We start from the raw sequence: 24,444 nt of genomic DNA on the forward strand, positions 1-24,444 counted from the left end.
TGGCTTGTGGTGCGTGCACAGTAGTATCATGCAGCTGTTAGGGGGACCTGGAGGAGGCAAGGGATGTACATTGGCATGGAGGGGCAGTGTACAGCAGGGGATCAGCAGCATAGTAAGCAGACATGGTAACAATTACAGAGGCAACTCTCTACAGGACCAGCCTTTGGTCAGTGACATATAGCAGGTACCAAGGTATACCTAACTCTCGGTACACGGAACAGTAATAACTATAAATACTTTTCAAATTGCTATATAAATGCTAACACTGCAATGGCTTCTAGGGCTTCTGGGGCAGGAAGGTCCTTGGATGCCTTGTCAAAACTTATAAGCAAAGCTCTCAGTTCCTGATCTAGGGTTTTCCTTTAAAAGGATATTCCCCACTGCAAGCATAGCTGTTCGAGGTCTTTTGTCTGAAACCCATCATATGACATCTAAATACTCAATAGCAAGTTTAAACTTTTAACAGCACTGGGTTATGATTGATAAATTCAGTTGACCCATGGCATGTAAATCCTGCCACGACTACTCCAGTGTTAGGCTGTCTGCAGTGGCTCATGGACGTGGTTGCCAACGTCAGGGCAGACTGTCACAAACCAGAGCACAAACTCCAGAGTGGTTGTGTGTTCTATATTTATATTTCACCAACCGAGTATCAAGTGTGAACTCCTCAAGCACTGTAACAGACTTAACATGGAGTCACAGACAGGATCTTCTTTGTTACTTGCCTGTCCAAAATGGAGCACTCATCCTCGACTGGAGTTCCCAACTGCTATCGAAATACAATTAATAAATCCAGATAATACCTTGCTGTTTTACAGTGTTTTTCATCCAGAAGGATCTTACAGCATTTTACAACCTATGGGCTCAATTCTGCCACCTTTGTTCACCTTGGATACCTTATTACACACACAGGCCCAGTTAAAGCAATGGGAAAGGCAGTAGAGTAAGGTATTATTCAGGATGGATAAGAGTGGCAGAATATGCTTAGTGCCTTTCTTTTACATGCCGGCTGCAGAAACAGACAGAATGTGGGCCTAACTCCACCCACCCACACACTGTCTCTCTCTCTCTCTCCTAGAATGAAGGTTGCTAGCGTGCATTTTCTATTATCAACATAATCATAAAACTCCAGGAACTTGCTAAGAAATCTCAAGGCTGGATACTCTTGAAAAGGGACCTCCGCAGAGGCAGCTCTAGACACCAGCAAAGCAAGCACCTGCTTGAGGCAGCCCATTTGAAGGGGCGGCAGGGATCCAGCATGAGAGCTGAGAACAAACAGGGGCCTCTGGGAGCTGTAGTTCCTTGGTTAGCTACCTGCCTATAGAGCCAGCCCTGGAGCAGGGAAAGAACTACATTTCCCAGCATTCCCTTGGCCACTACCAACTGGAAAGGAAGGAGGGGGACCTCATGCGACAGTGTGCTGTGAGTGGAGAGTTGCACTGTGGATGGTAGGGAACCATATTTTAACATTCAAAAAACATGACATTCCACAGGGAGGAAAGCCCCAGCCTGCCACCATCCACTCCCTCTGCACCCCACAGAAACCCCAACCCATCTAACACCCCCCCCGCTCCCTGTCCCCTGATCACCCCCTCCCGGGACCCCTACCCCTATCTAAGTCTCCCTTCTCCTTGTCCCCAACTGCCCCCTCCTGAGACCCCCCCAATTTCCCCCCCAGGACTCCACCCCCTACCTGTCCCCTGACAAACCCCTGGGACTCCCATGCCTATCCAATCACTGCCTGTCCCCTGACTGCCCCCCCGAACTCCTGAGCCATCTAACCCCCCCTTCTCCCTGCCCCTGACTGCCCCCCCCCCGAACCTCTGCCCCATCCAATGCCCCCTGTCCCTTGACTGGCCCCCCGGAATCCCCTACCCCTTCTCCAACCCCCCAGCCCCCTTACCATGCTACTCAGACCAGCGTGTCTGGCTCCGCACAGCGCCAGACATGCTGCTGCATACATGTTGCCGTGCTACCCCTTGGAGCCCACAGCCCCCCTGCACGCACACACCGCCAGCACCTGCCTTCCAGATTTGAACACCTCAAAATTCAGGAGTGCTCAAGCTCAGTTTGGGCAGCTGTTACTTCATTTCTCCCAAATCAAATATACTGATCCACTGTAACTTGCTGCAGAAAAAGTAGGATAAAATTGAGCAAGAAATGCTTCCCAGTGGTTATTAGGACTGGAATTGCTATTTTCAACAGCCATTGCCTTTTTTGTTTGTTTGTTTGTTTGTTTGTTTGTTTGTTTGTTTGTTTAAAAAGAAGACAGTGATATTGCATTGGCAAATTCCCCATAGAAAGAAAGAATGGAACAAAAGAATAATAAAGGCACCTCAACTTTTCTTCATTTATGGAGGACAGTCTTATAATATGCATCCAGATATCCTCCAATCACACAAGCTGAAAAGTGTTCCACTTTACTGCAGCTCTGTAACCATATGGGAATCAATCCTGTCTGTGTTTTTTGCACATCCAAAATTCCTGCTGAATGACCTGCCCTGGGAGCGAGTTCCCAGTGACCCAGGGCTGCGGCAGAAGGAGGGTGCAGGTGTGGGTGGGGGGAGAGCCCAGGGCTGGAGCGGCAGGAGGTGGGGGGGGGGACTGGTGGGAGGGAAGAGGGGAGCCCAGGGCTGAGGCGGCAGGGGGTGGGGGTAGGGCACTGGTGGCGGGGAAAGGGGGAAGCCCAGTACTGGGGCGGCAGGGGATGTGGGTGGAAGCCCAGGGCTGGGACTGGGGGCAGCCAAAACTTTTTTTGCTTGGGGCAGCAAAAAACCTAGAGTCAGCCCTGGATCTCGGGTCACATGTCCTCCACCGAAACTTAACACCCATAGACTCTTCACCACCAAAACAAATTTCCTTCCCCTTCCCACGTACAGCCATCTACAATGAACATATCTAACTCCCCTAATATCACACCCAACTGCACAGGACTAATTCTGACTTCATGGAAGCTGAGACATTTTGCAGTCAGACACACTCTCACTGTTGCAACCTAAAGAGTCAACCATTGCTGAGTCCATGGCACCATAACTTAGTGGGCTGGATCAGGAAGTTCAGGCTCTGTGTGTGTAGGTTCTGCAAAGATTTTTTGGGGGTTCCTCCTTCCAGAGAAGATCATCCTGTAGACTACCATCCAAGGTAAGCAATGTCCAAGTTAAGTCCAAAGCAGACTGCGAAGCCCTACAAAAGGATCTCACAAAACTGGGTGACTGGGCAACAAAATGGCAGATGAAATTCAGTGTTGCTAAACACAAAGTAATGCACATTGAAAAACATAATCCCATCATACAAATTGATGGGGTGTAAATTAGCTGTTACCATTCAAGAAAGAGATCTTGGAGTCATTGTGGATAGTTATCTGAAAACATTCACTCAATGTGCAGCAGCAATCAAAAAAGTGAACAGAATATTGGGAATCATTAAGAAAGGGATAAATAATAAGACAGAAAATATATTGCCTCTATATAAATCCAAGCTATGCTCACCTCTTGAATACTGCATGCAGATGTGGTCGCCCCATCTCAAAATAGATATATTGGAATTCGAAAAGGTACAGAAAAGGGTAACAAAAATGATAAGGAGCATGGAACGGCTGCCATATGAGGAGAGATTAATAAGATTGGGACGTTTCAGCTTGGAAAAGAGGAGACTAAGGGGGGGATATGATAGAGGTCTATAAAATCATGACTAGTGTGGAGACAGTAAACAAGGAAGTGTTTTTTATGACTTTAACACAAGAACTAAGGGTCACCAAATGAAATTAATAGGCAGCAGATTTAAAACAAATAAAAGGAAATATTTCTTCACACAACACACAGTCAACCTGGGGCACTCTTTGCCAGAGAATGTTGTGAAGGCCAGGACTATAACAGGGTTCAAAAAAGAACTAGATAAATTCATGGAGGATAGGTACATCAATGGCTATTATAGCCAGGATGGGCAGGGATGGTGTCCCTAGCTTCTGTTTGCTAGAAGCTGGGAACGGGCAACAGGGGATGGATCACTTGTTGATTACCTGTTCTGTTCATTCCTTCTTGGGCACCTGACATAGGATCCCTGTCAGAAGACAGGATACTGGGCTAGATGGACTTTGGTCTGACCCAGTATGGCCGTTCTTATGTTCTTCAAAGAGACTCAAGATTCAAATTCTGTTAAATCCTTCTGAATTTCACTGTTAGTGCCATGGCCAGTACAATTTCTTTTCCTGCAAAAGAGCAGCCTGAAACCATTGCCACCACTTGCTTATTTTGAGAAATTGTATTAAACGATATACCACAGGTCACTGCAACACACACAGAGTAATCAAACAAGCCACCAACTGGAACCTCCTCTTTCTATACCCAGGGTCTGAAACTCAAATGACCACAAGGGCCACATGAGGTCTAGTGCATTGGCCCGAGGGCCGCATCACTGACACTCCCACCCTCACTGCCCCCGACCCCACCCCCACTCCACCCCTTCCATGAGGCCCCACCCCTTCCCTGCCTCTTCCCACCCCTTCCCTGCCCCTTTCTACCCCCTTCCCCAACGTCCCCACCCCAATGCTGCCCCTTCTCTGTCTCCAGGGGGTGCAGAAGGAGTGCAGGGTGTGGCAGGGGCTCAGGGCAGGGAGTTGGTGTGTGGGGTGCAAGAGGGGCGAGGGGTGCGGCAAGGGGTCGGGGTGGAGGGTGCAGCAGGTGGCTCAGGGCAAGGAGTGCAGGAGGAGTGTGGGGTGTGGCAGGGGGCTCGGGGCAGGGAGTTGGGTGCAGGAGAGGTGTGGGGTGCAACAGGGGGCTCAGGGCAGGGAGTTGGGGTGCAGGAGGGGTACAGAGTGCAAGGTCTGGCCCAGCGCCGCTTACCTAGAGCGACTCCGGGGTGGCAGCACCACGCATCAGGGCCAAGGCAGGCTCCTGGCCCTGCGCCGTGCCGCTCTGCTCCAGGAAGCAGCCGGAATCACGGCCCCTAGGGGAGCGGGGGTGGGCACAGGGCTCCACTGCTGCTCCTCTGGGTACCTCCCACAAAGCTCCCATTGGCCGCGGTTCCCTGTTCCCGGCCAATGGGAGCTGGGGGGGGGAGTACCTTGAAGCAAGGCAATGCAGGAGCCCTCTGCCTCCTCCCCCACCCCTCCGGCACGAAGGGACATGCTGCCAGCTGCTTAAGGGAGCGGCGTGGGGCTCATGGCGCAACGGGGGGCAATCCCGCAGGCCGGATTCAGAACACGGGCTGTATTTTGCCTGCCCCTGGCCTGGAGGTAGGCAGAGGGGTGTGGGAGCTTGACGGGCCACACAGAAGATCTCCGTGGACTGCGTGTTTGAGACCCTGGTCTAGTCTGACCTCCTGCACAACACAGGCTGCAGAATTTCAACCACCTACTCCCACAACAAACCCCTAATCTATGTCTGAGCCACTGAAGTCCCAAATCATGGTTTAAAGACTCCAAGGTGCAGAGAATCCTCCAGCAAGTGACCGGTGCCCCACGCTGCAGAGGAAGGCAAAAAAAAACCCATGGCCTCTGCCAGTCTGCCCTGGAAGAAAATTCCTTCCTGATCCCAAATATGGCGATCAGTTAAACCCTGAGCATGTGGGTAAGACTCATCAGCCAGACACGTAGGAAAGAATTCTCAGTAGTAACTCAGATCCCACCCTAAAGGACTGGTGGATTCCCCTCCTAGGGCAAAGTTCTGCTCCATCTATCCACGTGTAGATCATGTTCTAATATTCTATTCTCCCAGCAACAGAGTTATAGATATCAGGAAAGCAGAATGTGGAGAGACACAGTGGTGATCAGAGAGCACAATTCCGCCCTTATTCAGTCAAGCCAATTCTGCCTTTTTAAATACTGATAATTCAGCGGGAAACTCATATGACCCAACTAGAGAATAAGTTAAACTAGATAAAGAGGGAGGGATCTCAAACAGAAATAGAAACATCCATATCCCTTACCCTCCTTTGTAGATCACCATATGTGGTCAGTCCAGTAACCCAAGATATCACATTCACATGCACCATTTTCAGGTGCCTCTTTTTTGACCTCTTGGCTGAGTTGTGCAGTGCTCTCCCAAAATGCTTTGCATGTGTAATTTTGGCTTTGTGAATCCACTCCATGTGGCTCATGTTTGAAGTCTATTGGGATGGGTCTGCATTTAAAAGAATGAGGAATTACTCTCCCAAATACAGAGGGAGGGGAAAAGCTCCAGTATTTGAGCTGACAACCTGATGCTACAAAGCTAAATGCAGTTTAGCAAATTGCAAGGCACAATTTATTGGCCAAAACAATATTACACTGCATGAAAGAGAAAATGATTTACTGGGAAATCTACATTTAAAAAAAAATTAAATTAAAAAATTTAGCTTATCTTTTAAGATAGGATTTTCACTCTTAGGTGGTATACTCTGAATTCAAGACATAGTGTACCTACCTTGCCATTATTTGACCCTCTCAGGCACTAGTAAGAGAGGCTAGCATGCCCTACCAGATGCCCCTACCTTACCCCCAGCACACCTCAGACACTTCCTGGATTTTGTGGGAAGCAAGAGCTCCTAATAAAAGGCAATTAGAAATAATAAAAATAAACCATTTTGGCAAAACACCATCCCAAGGAAACTACAAAACCAGAGAATGTATGCCAGCTCAGTGACATCCTCCCAGAGCAAGAGGAGAGGTCAGTGGTAATTCTCATGCTGTCAGATGGCCTGGATCAGCAGTGTTAGAGCCACAGCACAGACTTTAATCCTTTGAGGTAAGAGTTGTAACCCAAACACCAGCGGGGATGTGACACACACTTTCCCAGCAGAAGACTGTTGTGAATCAGGATTCTATTCCTGGGTTTGGAGGGGTGTGTGGGCTAGTGGTTACTGACAACACTGCCAAGTGGATGGATTAGGCACATTGATTCTAAGAGGCCATGTGGCTTTAGACCTGTCATATTAAAGCCTTGGGTTCTACTGCCAGCTCTGCTGGCAGTAACCTAATGTAGCCCCATCTGTCAACTCGAGAGAATGACGCTTGCTTCTTAGGGTAGCACAGAATTATGAACACCAGATAGCAGAAGCACCTAGAGCAGAGCCTCTCCTTAGGCCCAGGGCTGCTGTTTAGCCTGTGTACCATCCACTGCCAAGGAGGTGGCCCTGTGGGGCTGGAGGTGGGAGCATGCTCACCGAAGATGGCATGTTCCAAGATTTCAGCAGCAAGTTTCTAACAAGCTCTACTGAACATGTACAAATGTTGATTTTTCAGAGGCTTTTAACTCTGCCAAATGTGAGCAGATTTTTCATGAGGACAGCAAAAGGCATCTCTCTGATCCCAGGGTTACATCCCTGTCAAATTTCCTGTGCCAAAGTGTAAAGACATTAGAGCTCTTCAAAGAGTTGTAAGAATTTATCTTGGGCAAAATTACCAGTTTTTCTTGGAAACAGCTGAACAATTTTTGCTGAACCATACTAAGAGAATTGAGGCTGAAGCAAAGAACAAGCATGGAAAATTTTACCCCCAATAGTTGAAATCTGCAAAAGTAACAAGCTAGTAAAAAGAGGGGCTTACAATGGAAAATGTTAGGCAATCTTAACTATAGGTTAAGCTGTCCAGAGGTAAGTTTAAGATTTAGTCACAGGTATTTTTAGTAAAAATCATGGACAGTGTGACGAGTTTGGTCACAGAGACCCCCTTGGGACTGTCACTTGATGTGCTGAAATTACCTCTGAGCCCATTTTCCCTGCCAGCTTGGGACTTCCAGAACCTTGCCTTGTTGAGCCAGACATGCTAGCCTGCTGCAACACAGACCCAGGGTCTGGGCCATGCCTCCAAAGCTGCAGACTTAACTGAAAACAATTGAGCAGGTTACCTGCCTCCAGCACCCAGACACCCAGTTCCTGATGGGATCTAAACCCAAAATAAATCTGTTTTACTCTGTATAAAGCTTATACTGGGTAAACTCATAAACTATCCACCCTCTATAACATTGATAGAGAGATATGCACAACTGTTTTCTCCCCCATGTATTAATGACTTACTCAGGGTTTACTAATAAACAAAAGTGATTTTATTAAGTATAAAAAGTAGGATTTAAGTGGTTTCAAGTAATAACAGAAAAACAGAGTAAGTCACCAAGCAAGATAAAGCAAAAACATGCAAGTCTAAGCCTAATACATAAAGAAACTGATTACAGGTAATATCCTCAGAGATGTTCCAATAAGCTTCTTTCACAGACTAAACTCCTTCCTAGTCTAGGCCCAATCCTTTCCCCTAGTACAGTTCTTGTTAGTTCCAGCAGACATCTTAGGTGGAAAACTTTCTCATGACTGGCAGCCGCCTCTGTCCTGCTTCTTTTATAACTTTGGCACAAGATAGGAATCTTTTGTCTCTCTGGGTCCCCACCCCTCTTTCTAAATGGAAAAGTACAAGATTTAAGATGGATTTCATTATCAGGTGACATGGTCACGTGTCCCTGTGAGACTTCATTCCTCATTACCCATGGGCTGGCTCACACTACACAGGAAGGCTTGCAGGTAAATAAACCATTTACAACCAATTGTCCTAGTCAATGGGAGCCATCAATATTCTAAATCACCATTAATGGCCCATACTTTGCATAATTACAACAGGACCTCAGAGTTATACTTCATATTTCTAGCTTCAGATACAAGAATAATATATGCATACAAATAGGATGAACACACTCAGTAGATTATAAGCTTTGTAATGATACCTTACAAGAGACCTTTTGCATGAAGCATATTCCAGTTACATTATATTCACACTCATTAGCATATTTTCATAAAGCACATGGAGTGCAACATCACATCCTCCTCCTGAGCTTACTGCCAGAGACTAGGAGACTGTCCATGGTGGAGGCAGTACATTTAAAATTCTGGTTCAGCTCTGGTCATACCCCCATCCAGCAATATTAAACACTATAATGCTATTCATAGGGGTTCTTGCAAAGTTCTGGGTTCCTAGTCCCCAGGTACCCAAAAACTTGTTGGGGTATAGCATTGCTAACAGAATGCAGATAGCAATATCTGTAAAAGTGCAGGTTTCTTGGCATTTAGCCACCAATGCCATGAGGCGGTGTGCCTCAGTTTCCCCTTCCACACAGTAGTGTAGGCCTGTTATGCTTTTGCTGCTGTGTGAAGCTCTCAGCCTGTTTACAGGTATAAGATGAAAAGCAACCCGCTTGTGGGACTGTCTTGTCACCATCCCTAGCGTGAACAAAAGTTTTTTCCAGAGATCTGGTATGTTACACATCTTCAAAGGGTTTACCATTAGTATTAACAACTTTGTCTTGACTCAAAGGTGAAGTAGTCAAAGACACAAGATAACCAGCAAATCTATGGCGGACAGGCTCTGTTCACACAGTTTAGCTCGTTCAGTGTCTATTGTATTTTCCAATCCCTTTGTGTGCCATGGTAGGGGTTTAGACACAGACTCTCCTGTCTCTTTGTTGAAGGCTTTCAATTCAGGTATGTGCTTGGGGTTTTGGCAAGGAAAGAGTTCACTGAAACCATGCCTGCCCTTGGCCCCTCCATCTGGAATCTCTTTCTGTTGGGTCCCACCAGCTTGTGAAGCGTCCCACATGCAAAGTTTTTCCTTCTCCTGCCTTGAAGAGACAGTGTTAAGTTTCTACAAGCATAGCAGGAACAATATCTTTTAATGGAGTGCTTTGGATTGGTAAGATCCCGTGGGTCACCCCATTCTCTTCATCCAGGAGATCTGACCCCCAGTCTTCCCTTAATACCTGATCCGCAGGTGAGGGGTCTGGCATTTCAGATGCAGATCCTTCACCCTTCTGGGGAAATGCCTTCCTACAAAATGTGAGCAGACTCTCCTGTCCACCCTCACCTTCCGTCTGGACTTCCCTCTCTGAGTTCCCCCCAAAGGCAGACACCCCTGCATCCTCCAAAAGGGAAGGTGACCCTGATCCAGCTGTGGGCTCACAACTACCAGATATGAGAGACCCTTCCCTGGCCAGCAAACTCTGCCCCCCCTCACCCTTCACTCAGGTTGGGCTTGCTTCCAGCTACAGAGCCCTTGGGGTCTGTTCCCACTGCAGTGGTTGTCAGGACCCCAACTTCCATTTCCAGGATACATGTCCCTGTGCACCCTAGGGCAGGGTCTGTCCCCTGCTGACCTGCAACTTCCTGGCAGTCAGCAGCTGGGAAGCCCCCCCTGTTACCAGGTGAAACATCCCTCTCCCCCAGGGAGATGATCACAAGACAGGAGCTGGCTCTATCCATCCCCTCCCACAGGGACCTGTCTTGAGCCCCAGGGCTATAGGAACTGGTCTCGACCATCCCTGCCCCCAATGTAACATTTTCCCCTGCTACAGAGGAATTAGACACTCTCCCATTTCCCCAACAGCCCCTGTGACTTCACCCTCCCCTCTGGGCTTTCAGCACAAGATTCCTTCTTGCTGCTAACAAACCCTGGGATAGATTCTGCCACATCAAAAAAATCATTCCCCAGTAGAAACAGTGCAAAATTATGTGTCACCACTACAACAGTTAATTCAGCCTGCAAATCACCAGTTTCCATGTATACCTTAGCTAAAGGTGCAAGGACTTTGTAACCTCCCACCAATTCTAATTCTGCCATTTTTCCTGGTAACAAATCCTCATGGATCAGGTCCCTCCTGACCACAGAAATCTCTGCAAGAGTATCCCTCCAACCTTGGAGCACTTTTCCATTAAGTTTAACAGCATGCATATGTTCACTGCTTGTTTGTGTAGAAGCAACCTTTACAAATCCTGTGTGGAAAGTGGCAGTAACCTGGGATACCCCTGTGCTCTGAGAAGCAGCAACTTCATGTGTTACCTGGAGCCTGTTCCCACTCAGCCCAGGACATTTATTCCTCAGGTGCTTATGGAATTACAATGATAGCACCTTCTGGGCTCCTCTGCTTGTATAGGAGACTTGGGATGAGTAACAGGGGAATGGGGAGATGAACACACAGCTTCCTTTTTCCCAGGGGTAAAAGGGTGATTCTGTTTTCCACCAACCCTGTAGCCCTCTGCCAGTGGTTTATGTTTCATTGCAGCTTGTAATTGCTCATAAGAGTCTTCAAACCCAGCTAATTCACCCACTGCATCCACCTTTTTGTCCCACAAATACTGTTTTACATTGTCACTGCACATACCCAGGAACTGTTCCTGAACAACCAAATCACACATTTCTTCAAAGCTTGTAATGCCTTTTCCACTCACCACTTGTCTAACCAATCTCTCATTTCATTTACATAAGCCACATTACTCAACCCAGTTCCCCTTTTAAGGCTCTTGAATTTAACCCTGTAGGTTTCAGGTGTAATCTGAAACTGTTTCAAAACCAGTTCCTTAAATATACCATAGTTTGAAGCATCAGTAATAGGCATCTTATTGAATATGTCCAGAGCTCTCACAGTCAATTTTGCAACCAAAGTAGTCATCTTCTGATCCTCAGGAATTGCATGGAGAGTGCACAGTCTCTCAAAGGTGACGAAATACTCAGCAATATCACTAGATTCATCATATAGTGGACATAACCTCTCTCTTTCCTTCTCCTCCTGAGCAGCTTGCTGTGCTAACCTTTGGGCTTCCATGGCTCTTTTGTGAGCAGCTTTTTCCCAGGCAATTGTGCATTAATCTCCATTTCTCTTAATTCCATCTGTCTTTTATGTTCATTTTCCTTCTCAGCAATTTGCAACCTGTGCAGTTCTAGCTTCTTCTGAGCCTCACTGTCAATCATTTTGCTGATTTTCCTGCCTCTATTTCCCTTACCCAAAATAAGCAAACAGAAAATAACAAACCAGTAACCACTTTGTCTATTCTCCGGCCATCACACTTAAAACTCACTTAAAATCTCTACCAGTGTCTCAAAGCAATCAGCTGTGCACAGATCCTGTTCGACTATGCCACAGTGACTGGTTCAGTCACAGAGATCACAGAGACCATCATCTGATGTGCTGGAATTACCTCTGAGTCCGTTCTCCCTGCCAGCTTGGGACTTCCAGAACCCTGCCTTGTTGAGCCAGACATGCTAGCCTGCTGCAACACAGACCCAGGGTCCAGGCCATGCCCCCTGTCATAAAATAAAGGGAAGGGTAACAACCTTTATGTATGCAGTAACATAAATCCCCCCTGGCCAGAAGTACAGAATCACTTACCTGTAAGGGGTTAATCAGTTCAATTAACCTAGTTGGCACCTGACCAGAACAACCAATGGGCAAAGAAGATACTTTCAAATCTGGGACGGGGGCGGAAGGTTTTGTTTGTGCAATCTTTGTTGGTTCCCTCTTGGGACAAAGAGAGAGACCAAGAAGGAAACCCAGCTCCTAAAAAGATCCTGAACTGATACATCTAAAAATTACAGAACTTGTAAGTAATAGCAAGGAAATGCATTAGATTATCTTTCGTTTTGGCTTGTGAATTTTCCCTATGCTTATTCCTGTTTTTGTAACTTTGAAGTTGAGCTAGAGGGGAATCCTCTGTGTTTAAAATCTTTTTATTTACCCTATAAAATTATCTTCCATCCTGATTTTGCAGATGTGATTCTTTTACTTTTTTTTTTAATGAAATTCTTCTTTTAAGAACCTGACTGATTTTCAGTGTCCTAAAAACCAGGGATTTGGTCTGTGCTCACTTTGTTAACCTATCGGTTGATATATTATTCTCAACACCCCCCCTCCCGGAAAGGGGGTAAAGGGACTTAGGGGATACTTTGGGGGAGATAGGGCTCCAAGTGGCCCCTCCCTGAATGTTTGTTTAAATCACTTGGTGGTGGCAGCAATACCATCCAAGGACAAAGAAAGGAATTTGTGCCTTGGGAAAGTTTTTAACCTAAGCTGGTAGAAATAAGTTTAGGGGGTCTTTCATGCAGGTTCCCACATCTGTACCCCAGAATTGAGAGTGGGGAGGGAACCCCAACACTCCCAAAGCTGCAGAGTTAACTGAAAATAGCTTAGCAGGTTACCTGACTCCAGCACCCAGACACCCAGTTCCCAATGGGATCCAAACCCCAAATAAATCTGTTTTACTGTGTATAAAGCTAATACAGGGTAAACTCATAAATTGTCCGCCCTCTATAACATGGCTAGAGAGATATGCAGAGTTGTTTTAACTTAAAGCCTGCAGCTTTGGGGGCTCCCTCCCCACTCTCCCCCACCCTCACTCACTTTCACCGGGCTGGGGCAGTGGGCTGGGGAGCAGGAGGGGGGTGAGGGCTCTGGCTGGGGGTGTGGGCTCTGGGGTGCGGCCGGGGATGAGGGGCTTGGGGTGTAGGAGGGGGTACGGGCTCTGGCTGAGGGGGTGGGACCGGGGATGAGGGATTTGGGGTGCAGAAGTAGGCTAAGGGCTAGGGCAGAGTGTTGGGGGGGTGAAGGTGCGATCTGGGAGGGAGTCTGAGTGTGAGAAGGGACTCCAGGCTGGGGCAGGGAGTTGGGGTGCGGATGGGGATATGGGGTCCCAGTGGCACTTACTATGGCTCTCAGAAAGCGGCCACCAGGTCCCTGCAGCCCCTAGGCACATGGATGGCCAGGAAGGGTCTGTGTACTGCACTTGCGCTGGCAGGCACCACCCCCGCAGCTCCCATTGGTCACATACCGTGGTTCCCAACCAATGGGAGCTGCGGAGCCAGCATTTGGGGCGGTGGTAGCATGTGAAGCCTCCTTGGTGGCCCATGCATCTAGGAGCTGCAGGGAACTGGGGGCCACTTCCAGAAGCTGCGCAGAGCTTTGGCAGACAGGGAGCCTGCCTTAGCCCCAGGCCACTGCTGTGCTGCCAACTGTACTTTTAACAGCCTGGTCAGCGGTGCCAACTGGAGCCACCAGGGTCCCTTTTCGATCAGGAGTTCTGGTTGAAAACCAGATGCTTGGCAACCTTAACAGCAGCTCACACTGGCTCCAGTTTAGATCATTAACTTTTTTGTTATTGGACTAAACATTAAATGCTATGTACAGGACATGAGTCACAGGCAGTAGCGTACCTGGGGGGGAGCAGGGGTAGCGACCGCTACGCCACTAAGCATGTTGTCAAAAAGTGGCGCCTTAGGGGTTACCATGGTGCCAATGGTGCCAGCTGAGCCCATGCTCCGCTCTGAATCTTGGCACTGCTGGCACTGAGCTCCTGCAGCAAGGCAGGCTTTGCCAGCGGCAGCCAAGCTCCTTCCCTGCCTCTTCCCCCAGCCTGCTGTGTACCCACCTCGCCCCTCCCTGCCGCCGAACAGCTGTCTCCCTGCTGAGACAGCTGATCGGCAGCAGAGAGGGGAGGGGGAAGAGCTGAGCTCCAGCAAGCTGGCCACTCCTGGGAGAAGAGGCGGGGGCAGGGCCTTGAGGAAGAAGGGGGTGGAATCAGTCAGGGCATGCCCCTCCAGCCATAGGGGACAGAGACACCCACCCACCAGTCAACTGTTTATGGGGCCTGTGAGCCACCAGCTGTTCAGCTGGGGCAGGGGCAGTAGGGTAGCTAGTGGAGTGCTGTTTAGCTGGTTTTTGGCCACCAGCCAATCAGCGAGGGGAACTCTGCTCCTGGAGCTGAGCTGAGCGACCCCACCAGTGCAGTGCAGCCTCACCTCCTTCTCCTACCTGCTTCTTGTGGCAGGCATGCTTTCTCTGGCTCTGCAGCTCCTAACCTCTCACCCAACTAAAGACAGCCAGTAGCAGCAGCTGGTAAGTGTATTTCAAAGGGGGTCTGGTGGTGAGGGTGACTGGGAGGGGTTGACTGAAACCTCGTCCCAGGTGGCTGTGCTGAGAGCTGGCACCTGGCTGCTGGCGGGGTGGCCGTCTGCATGGTGGGGGGCATACCACCAGCTGCCACCCAGCTCTCTGCATCTGGCAGGGGGCTCAGCCAGAGGCATCTCCAAAAACACCCCCTGGCAGCTGGACCAGGACGGGCACAGTGGGCGGGGGGAGGGAAGGCATCTCCTGGTCTCTTGCGGGGTGTGGTGCCCCCCTGCTGGTGATCAAGTTGCAGGGGGCACTGCTGAGTCCCAGGGTTGAGTAATTCTCTGGTGATGGTGGTCATTAAATTGCTAATTGTTGTTCATTTGCTGCACAATGGTTGGTGATAGTTGTTTAACATCCACCCAGCCATTTGGTCAAGTGCCTTCTTGTTTCTTGGGAGTTGCCTTCTGTAACTTAAATAATTCCATCCCACTCTCCTGGGAGTACAAATTCTAGTACTAAAGACCTGGTGCCTGGATTCCATATCGCCTTGCACTGGGATTGGGAATTAGTGCCCTGACATGGAACTCCTTCTATTGTGCCAGTGTAGAACCTGCTGTTAGTACAACTATTTGCAGGTGCCCTTGTGTTTAGCTGAACCTTTGGACTCAGTCCCTGAGTATATTCCCACTAAACTGAGAGCTAAACTGACACTACTATCCTGCTGTGTGGATCCCAGTGTGCTTTTACTGTGAATTTTTGGCATGCACATGTGGCTATATTTATCTCAGTAGTGCTACTTCCTTGGTGTGATGATGACATGCTGGATGCTAAGATGAATCCTAAAAATAGTGTCCTAGTGTGATGGCGGTCACTGTGTGCTGTTCATGTGAATCTTGCGTTTTTGTATGCTGCGTTAGTGTAGCCCTGTTGTTCCCAGGAAATTAGAGCCACAAGGTGAGTGAGGTAGTATCTTTTATTGGAGCAACTTTTGTTGGTGAGAGAGAGAGACAAGCTTTGGAGCTTTCACGGAGTTCTTTCTTCTTCCTGAAGAAGAGTTCTGTGAAAGCGCAAAAGCTTGTCTCTCTCACCAACAGAAGCTGGTCCAATAAACTATATTACCTCACCCACCTTGATGTATATCCCCCCCCACCCGCCATATTACCTCACCCAGCTTTCCAGGAATGAGCTTTCATGATGACATGGGAAGTGCTCTGACTGGTCCTGACTTCTCTGTATCAGCCCCTCTAGCTTGCACTGCAGCCTAGTACCTGGGGACTAAGTGCCAGTAGTGCTGAGACTTTGTGAGATCAGGGACTCACAGACCGAGCTGGGAGGAGAAGGGCACCTCCTCCTCAGCCTCTCTCTCTTGCTGCCTCCTTTTCCCGAGTGGCCTCATGATGCATAGAGCCAGTGTGGCTAGGTGCTGCATTGGAGAGTCTCCCAGTGCAGTCCCTCCACCCCCAATCCCCCGCCTCCCCCATGCAAACCCCCAACAGACCCTGCCCACGTCTGTCTGATTGTCTCTCGCTTGCGGGGGACTGTGCCCCCCCTTGCTCCTGTGTGCTGCCTGCTTCCAGGGGCCACAGATTGCAGAGCAGCCGCCTCAGGAGAGATAAGAGGGACTGTCTCACCGGGTGCGTGCAAGCAATGGCCCCCTCACAGCGAGATGCTGTGCTGCCCCTGCCTCCATCTGGGTGGTGACCCTGGCCTGAGGAGTGCAAGGCAGCATGAGCTGAGCATGGGGGCTGGGGGCCAGGCCAGCAAGCCTGATCACTGACACTCCAGGTGTGCCCAAGTGCGGAGCTAGTGCTCCGGGTTTCTCCTTCATTCAATGACACATCAGTGGGACTTGCTTTTTCGTGCAGAATTTGCCTTTCAGAAAGCAAACTAGCCCCCTCCACCCACAGCCCTTTTCATTGGGATCCTGGGGGCTCAGGTCCCTTGGGGAGGCAGCACTGGGATTGCATTAATGGGGGGGAGGGGTACTGCTGCCTTGGCGAGCCAAGGCGCTTGGGGGCTTGGAGCGGATCCGAGCACTGAGCTGAGAACAGGGGCAGAGCCCAAAGGATCAAATCAGCAGCTAGTCAGCCCCAGATCCCAGCCCACTCCTGGGTCTGCTGCTCCAGCCGCGTGCCACGCAGGGAAGGAGAGCCTGGCGCGAGAAATCTGCTTCTCCTTTGGAGCTTTTAATTCAAAAAAGGCGGAAATCTGGTGGCTCCAGACAATACAGAGACTTTTTTTCACATGGGGGGTAAGCTCCCAGTTTGCCCCCCCGCCTCAGAGGCTGCCTGCTCTGCTTTGGGGGCTTTCCCCTTACAGTGCTCACCTGCCAGGAGGTTGCAATTTGAGGCTGGGGCTTTGGAGAGATGGATCCCTGGTGGTGTCGCCCCCCACACGCACCCCAGCTGGTCTCAGTTGATCCCTTTGCTACAGTGTGTGCATGGGCCAGGGAGTAGGGGCTGCAGGGGCTGGGCCAGCTTTGCAGTGCTTAGCTCTGGTGCCTCTCCTGAGCTGGCAGAAGGGTTTGTGGAGGTGGGGGGGTGTCTCCACGCTTGGACCCAGCCTTGGGCTTGAGACACAGCAAATCTGGTGTTGCAGGGGTATGGTGCGTGGGGAGAGGAAAGCCCCTGGTATCGAGCAGTAGCTTCCATCACATAATCAGATGTGGCAGAAACTTCGTCTGTACACTTGTAACACTTACCACTACAGCATTAGTCAGTCTTGTAACATGTGAATCCCTTGCAAGAGCCAAGAGGCCCACATTTTTTAAAATATTTTGTCTTTGCCCTTTTGTTGGCGCTTTTTTAATAGGTTGACATGTACACTCACTCACCCAGGCACCCACACAAGCGCACGTACTCATAAGAATTGTTTCCTGCAGTGTAAACAAATGCTGAACCCTTTGGATAATTTCAAATAGTTCAGTCTGTTTGATTACTTCTTAGTATGCGGATTGTTTTTGCTTCTCCTCTAATTTTGAATAAAGTGGCGCCTTTTCAACAAATCATTTAACACTTTGCTGACCAAATTTGATGGGCATCAAATTCATAGAGCTGTGAAATTGACCTGGCTGCTGGAATATAAGCAGCACAGAATACGTAAGAGAAAAAGATTCCATGAGGAAATTGCAGAGGATGAAGAAGGAATACTTGATGCCCGGAAGAAATTCATAGTTGAATCCTACTTAGTATTCTTAGATTCTGTTATAAATAGCATAAGTAAAAGATTCGAGCATTTTAAAAATGTGGCTGCCAAATAAACTAGGTTTAGATCCAAAGCATTTTGACAACGTGGATAATGTGAACAAATTAGAATTTTTGGCAGACATACTCAGATGTGATAGACAGTGAAACCACAATTGTGGAAGAGTTTCTTTCATTGAAAGATATGTACAAAGAGATAATGAGCACTAGCGGTAGGGTAAAGTCAAGTGTTGACAAGAAACTCACCATCAACAGTGTACTGTAATTCATGATCGCCAATGATATGTATTCCATTCATCCTAACCTTTCGAGATTGTACCACATTTTTCTGACCTTGCCAATAAGTAGCGCAGTTGCGGAACGATCCTTTAGCCAACTTAAACTTATAAAGTCCTACCTGTGTTTTACAATGGGTGAAGATAGATTGTAAAGATGGGTTAGCTTTGCTCTCCATTGAAAGACAATTGGCTACTGAAGTAGATTATAATAAGGTAATAGATAATTTTGCTAGAATGAAGCTTAGACTAAAGATGCTGTTGTATTTGCTTCATAGATTATCATATTGTTTTGATCTTATCTTTGAAATATAAAATAAGTAAATAATGTGTTTTTATTATGTTTTGATTTTATATAAAATACTGTAAAACTTTTATATTTTAAATGCAAAATAACACACATACTTGTAAAAATATAATTCTTGTGTTTTTATTTTAAGTACAAAATAAATATGTATAACAAATTTAAAAGTATGTAATTAGTAATTTGATATGTTGGGTGGTGCCTTTTTTTTTTGTGTTCACTCCCCCTGTTAGAACCTGACTACGCCACTGGTCACAGGGTTCATAAATGCAGCATCACCTTCCCACCCCGCATCCTCTTCTGAGAAACCCTTCTCATTGACCTGCCTTGACTGAGTTGCAAGATGTCATATATGTTTGTGTGTGACTAAAATGTGATCTTCCGCCACACATATGGATTACTACAAACAGGCTCAGCATGGCCAACCCCCAGTATTCTAAAACCATGAGTCAGGCCCCAAGAAATCATGAAGTTCTTCAAAAGTAAAACATTTTAAGTTCTTATTGTTTAGTCTTTAAAATTTTAAGTTACCTACTTAGGTCACATTTCCAAGCTTTTCTTCATAACCATGATATCTTACTTTTCTTTGAAATGAAAGCTGAGAGTCTTACAAAAATCACATGACTCCAGGAACTGGGGCTTTAAGAAGAATATGAAATAGCTCAAGACTTGTGAGAATTGGCAAAACTGGCTAGGTAAAATCTTCAAAAGCACCTAAATGATTTAGAAACTGTAGCAGGATGCTGGTGCAAAAGCACCTAATCGGCCCCTGCCCAGTCAGCTCCAATCAAGGGAAACAGAGTGGGGCTGATGGAAAAGGCCTCATGGATTGGTAACACCTGCTGGCCTGACAAGCCAAGGGCTAGAAAGACTGGGAGGGAGCCAGAAAGCAGGGGGCAGCTAGGAAGAAGTCAGTCAGAGAGGGAAATGGAGGCCTCCAAGCTGAAGGCTGACTCTGCCTGTAAAGGAGGTGACTAATCTTGTAAAGCTTGTATATAGATGGACACTGGAGGTGGGACAATCTTAAGCCTCTGAAGCCTCTCTGAGCTTTATTGGGGCAGCAATTGGGCCCCAGGAAGAGGGGTGGGTCGTGAACCCTGTTACAGGAACCTACGTCTCATTTTCAAAAGTGACTTAGGCACTTAGGAATCTAAGGCCATGTCTACATCTAAAATTTTGCAGCGCTGGTTGTTACAGCTGTATTAGTACAGCTGTATAGGGCCAGCGCTGCAGAGTGGCCACACTTACAGCAACCAGCGCTGCAAGTGGTGTTAGATGTGGCCACACTGCAGCGCTGTTGGGCGGCTTCAAGGGGGGTTCCGGGAACGAGAGAGCAAACCGGGAAAGGAGACCCGCTTCGCCGCGGTTTGCTCTCACGTTCCCGGAGCCACCCAGCAAACCGCAGGGAAGGAGACCTGCTTGCTCGGGGTTCCGGGAACGAGAGAGCAAACCGGGAAAGGAGACCCGCTTCGCCGCCGTTTGCTCTCGCGTTCCCGGAGCCACCCAGCAAACCGCAGGGAAGGAGACCTGCTTGCTCGGGGTTCTGGGAACGAGAGAGCAAACCGGGAAAGGAGACCCGCTTCGCCGCGGTTTGCTCTCGCGTTCCTGGAGCCACCCAGCAAACCGCAGGGAAGGAGACCTGCTTGCTCGGGGTTCCGGGAACGAGAGAGCAAACCGGGAAAGGAGACCAGCTTCGCCGCGGTTTGCTCTCGCGTTCCCGGAGCCACCCAGCAAACCGCAGGGAAGGAGACCTGCTTGCTCGGGGTTCCGGGAACGAGAGAGCAAACCGGGAAAGGAGACCAGCTTCGCCGCGGTTTGCTCTCACGTTCCCGGAGCCACCCAGCAAACCGCAGGGAAGGAGACCTGCTTGCTCGGGGTTCCGGGAACGAGAGAGCAAACCGGGAAAGGAGACCCGCTTCGCCGCGGTTTGCTCTCACGTTCCCGGAGCCACCCAGCAAACCGCAGGGAAGGAGACCTGCTTGCTCGGGGTTCCGGGAACGAGAGAGCAAACCGGGAAAGGAGACCCGCTTCGCCGCGGTTTGCTCTCGCGTTCCCGGAGCCACCCAGCAAACCGCAGGGAAGGAGACCTGCTTGCTCGGGGTTCTGGGAACGAGAGAGCAAACCGGGAAAGGAGACCAGCTTCGCTGCGGTTTGCTCTCGCGTTCCCGGAGCCACCCAGCAAACCGCAGGGAAGGAGACCTGCTTGCTCGGGGTTCCGGGAACGAGAGAGCAAACCGGGAAAGGAGACCAGCTTCGCCGCGGTTTGCTCTCGCGTTCCCGGAGCCACCCAGCAAACCGCAGGGAAGGAGACCTGCTTGCGCGGGGTTCCGGGAACGAGAGAGCAAACCGGGAAAGGAGACCAGCTTCGCCGCGGTTTGCTCTCGCGTTCCCGGAGCCACCCAGCAAACCGCAGGGAAGGAGACCTGCTTGCTCGGGGTTCCGGGAACGAGAGAGCAAACCGGGAAAGGAGACCAGCTTCGCCGCGGTTTGCTCTCACGTTCCCGGAGCCACCCAGCAAACCGCAGGGAAGGAGACCTGCTTGCTCGGGGTTCCGGGAACGAGAGAGCAAACCGGGAAAGGAGACCCGCTTCGCCGCGGTTTGCTCTCACGTTCCCGGAGCCACCCAGCAAACCGCAGGGAAGGAGACCTGCTTGCTCGGGGTTCTGGGAACGAGAGAGCAAACCGGGAAAGGAGACCAGCTTCGCTGCGGTTTGCTCTCGCGTTCCCGGAGCCACCCAGCAAACCGCAGGGAAGGAGACCTGCTTGCTCGGGGTTCCGGGAACGAGAGAGCAAACCGGGAAAGGAGACCAGCTTCGCCGCGGTTTGCTCTCGCGTTCCCGGAGCCACCCAGCAAACCGCAGGGAAGGAGACCTGCTTGCTCGGGGTTCCGGGAACGAGAGAGCAAACCGGGAAAGGAGACCAGCTTGATTACCAGAGGCTTCCTCCTTCCACGGAGGTCAAGAAAAGCGCTGGTAAGTGTCTACATTGGATTACCAGCGCTGGATCACCAGCGCTGGATCCTCTACACCCGAGACAAAACGGGAGTACGGCCAGCGCTGCAAACAGGGAGTTGCAGCGCTGGTGATGCCCTGCAGATGTGTACACCTTCAAAGTTGCAGCGCTGTAACTCCCTCACCAGCGCTGCAACTTTCTGATGTAGACAAGCCCTAAGCCTCAGTGAAAGACAATGGAACTTAGGCAACTACCGGTCACATGTTCAAAGGCCTTTTGGCATTTAAAGATGCAACTAGGCATCAAGTAGGATTTCCAAAAATTGCCTAGGTGCCTAAAGATCTTTGAATATCTATTCACTTCTGAAATGTTACCCCTTGATCTCTTTTCTCTAAATGTCCAGTCATAGGTCATGATGACAGTGGCCACACAGTTAAATGAAATGGTGGCTAATTACCAGTTCTCCCATAAGGAATGGAACACCATGATTTGGCTCCAGATGCCAAACGATTAGGTGCCATTTCATTTTGCATGATGCCGTCTCTAACAATACACCCAAAGAAAAAGAAATGAATCTCATCTTACCTCCTCTAGTTTCTCCACTCGGCCTACCAATTTTGTTGTGACTGAGTGTAACTTTAGAAGGTCTAAGCCATAGAAAGCACTTTCTAGCATCTCTATGATGGAGGATAGCTGTAAAACAAAAGTGACAGAATGTTAATCAAGATGGGACTTGCATCGTCTCCCACTTTTCTCTGCTATACAATATCAGCTTGGCTTTAAGACAAGATTTTCCATTCATATCTACAGCCTGGAGAATTTTGGAATCAAAAGAAAACATGCAGAGCTAAGTAGAGCATTTTAGGAATTTATATGGATACAAATGGCACCTGCATTTACACTAGCTAGTGTTATAATTAGCATGTACTGTAAGGATTTATACTGCTCACCAGCTAGGAAAATATGTCCAGAAACAGAAAGGTATTACACAGTTAGGTGCTTTATAGCATGGATGGTTACACCCTCTTCTAGCATCCACACTGGCCACTGCTCAAGAAAGAACACAGGACAAGATGGGCCATTGTTCAGTTCCAGTGCAGCAAGTATTTAAATAGATACATGGGGAAACAACAGATAGTACAATGGGATATAAATATTGCTGGGATTTTTCATAGATTCTAGGACTGGAAGGAACCTCAAGAGGTCATTGAGTCCAGTCCCCTGCCCTCATGGCAGGACCAAATACTGTCTATCTAGATCATCCCTGATAGACATTTATCTAACCTACTCTTAAATATCTCCAGAGATGGAGATTCCACAACCTCTCTTGGCAATTTATTCTAGTGTTTAATCACACTGACAGTTAGGAACTTTTTCCTAATGTCCAACCTAAACCTTCCTTGCTGCAGTTTAAGCCCATTGCTTCTTGGTCTATCCTTAGAGGCTAAGGTGAACAAGTTTTCTCCCTCCTCCTTATGACACTCTTTTAGATACCTGAAAACTGCTATCATGTCCCCTCTCAGTCTTCTCTTTTCCAAACTAAGCAAACCCAATTCTTTCAGACTTCCTTCACAGGTCATGTTCTCAAGATCTTCAGTCATTCTTGTTGCTCTTCTCTGGACCCTCTCCAATTTCTCCACATCTTTCTTGAAATGCGGTGCCCAGAACTGGACACAATACTCCAGTTGAGGTCTAACCAGCACAGAGTAGAGCGGAAGAATGACTTCTCGTCTCTTGCTCACAACACAGCTGTTAATGCATCGCAGAATCATGTTTGCTTTTTTGCAACAGCATCACACTGTTGACTCATATTTAGCTTGTGGTCCACTACAACCCGTAGGTTCCTTTCTACCGTACTCCTTCCTAGATAGTCTCTTCCCATTCTGTATGTGTGAAACTGATTGTTCCTTCCTAAGTGGAGCACTTTGCATTTGTCTTTATTAAACTTCATCCTGTTTACCTCAGACCATTTCTCCAATTTGTCCAGATACTTTTGAATTATGACCCTATCCTCCAAAGCAGTTGTAATCCCTCCCAGTTTGGTATTATCTGCAAACTTAATAAGCGTACTTTCTATGCCAACGTCTAAGTCGTTGATGAAGATATTGAACAGAGCCGGTCCCAAAACAGACCCCTGCCGAACCCTACTTGTTATACCTTTCCAGCAGGATTGGAAACCATTAATAACTACTCTGAGTACGGTTATCCAGCCAGTTATGCACCCACCTTATAGTAGCCCCATCTAAGTTGTATTTGCTAGTTTATTGATAAGAATATCATGCGAGACTGTATCAAATGTGTTACTAAAGTCTAGGAATACCACATCCACCACTTCTCCCTTATCTACAAGACTTGTTATCCTATCAAAGAAAGCTATCAGATTGGTTTGACATAATTTGTTCTGACTATTCCCTATCACCTTACCACATTTTGGGTGGCCTCCTCTGCATTCAGGAGGATGGTTCAGCTACCGCTGTGTATTTCTGTTTCTGTGCGGATGTGCCATGAGAACAGGCTCTCTACTGGCTGTTCCAAAACTTTCAGCACTTCCAATTTCATGTACAACCCAACAGCATACAGGTGCATAAGATGAAACAAAACCTGGCACATTGCAGAACCTGAAGAAGGCTTGGGGTCAAGATTTGGGTGCTAGGAATCATTAACAAACCAAGATAGAAGAGGCAGCACTCTACTGAGTTCCACTGTGATGTTATTGACATAAACTGTAACCATATAGATCATTGTTGCAACCACTGTTATATATTTGCAGCAAATATTCTACAAAGGTTGTTGTGTGAGATGTCTATGAAGAGGGTATGATTGGCTGGTTATAATTATGCTATCTGTATGTGTCTATCTTTTTTGTAGTTGAAGTTATGAATATTGGCTATGTACTTGTATCTTAATGTGTTTTAATTCTAAGTGAAGCATTTGGTCAGCTTCTTGAGAAAGGACTATTCTCAGTAAATGCCCAGTCAAGAAACACTTAACTGACAGTGAACTTTGGGAGATGCCTATCCACATCTGAGTTTTCCTGGGAAAACTTTGTTCTGTCTGTTACTACTTGGAACCACTTAAATCCTATTTTCTGTATT

At 48.2% G+C, this 24,444-nt stretch overlaps 1 protein-coding gene across 1 annotated transcript in view; it reads right to left on the bottom strand.

Moving 5' to 3' along the window:
* The window catches only part of OLFML2B (olfactomedin like 2B), a 128,363-nt gene that overhangs the window by 43,456 nt on the left and 60,463 nt on the right, over positions 1-24,444 (bottom strand). The window contains exon 3 of the mRNA XM_030572842.1: positions 21,935-22,042. Within this exon, the coding sequence (XP_030428702.1) occupies positions 21,935-22,042 (108 nt within the window). The remainder of the gene's footprint in view (positions 1-21,934; positions 22,043-24,444) is intronic.

Source organism: Gopherus evgoodei, chromosome 8 (assembly GCF_007399415.2).
Source record: "Gopherus evgoodei ecotype Sinaloan lineage chromosome 8, rGopEvg1_v1.p, whole genome shotgun sequence".
Lineage (NCBI taxonomy): Eukaryota > Metazoa > Chordata > Testudines > Testudinidae > Gopherus > Gopherus evgoodei.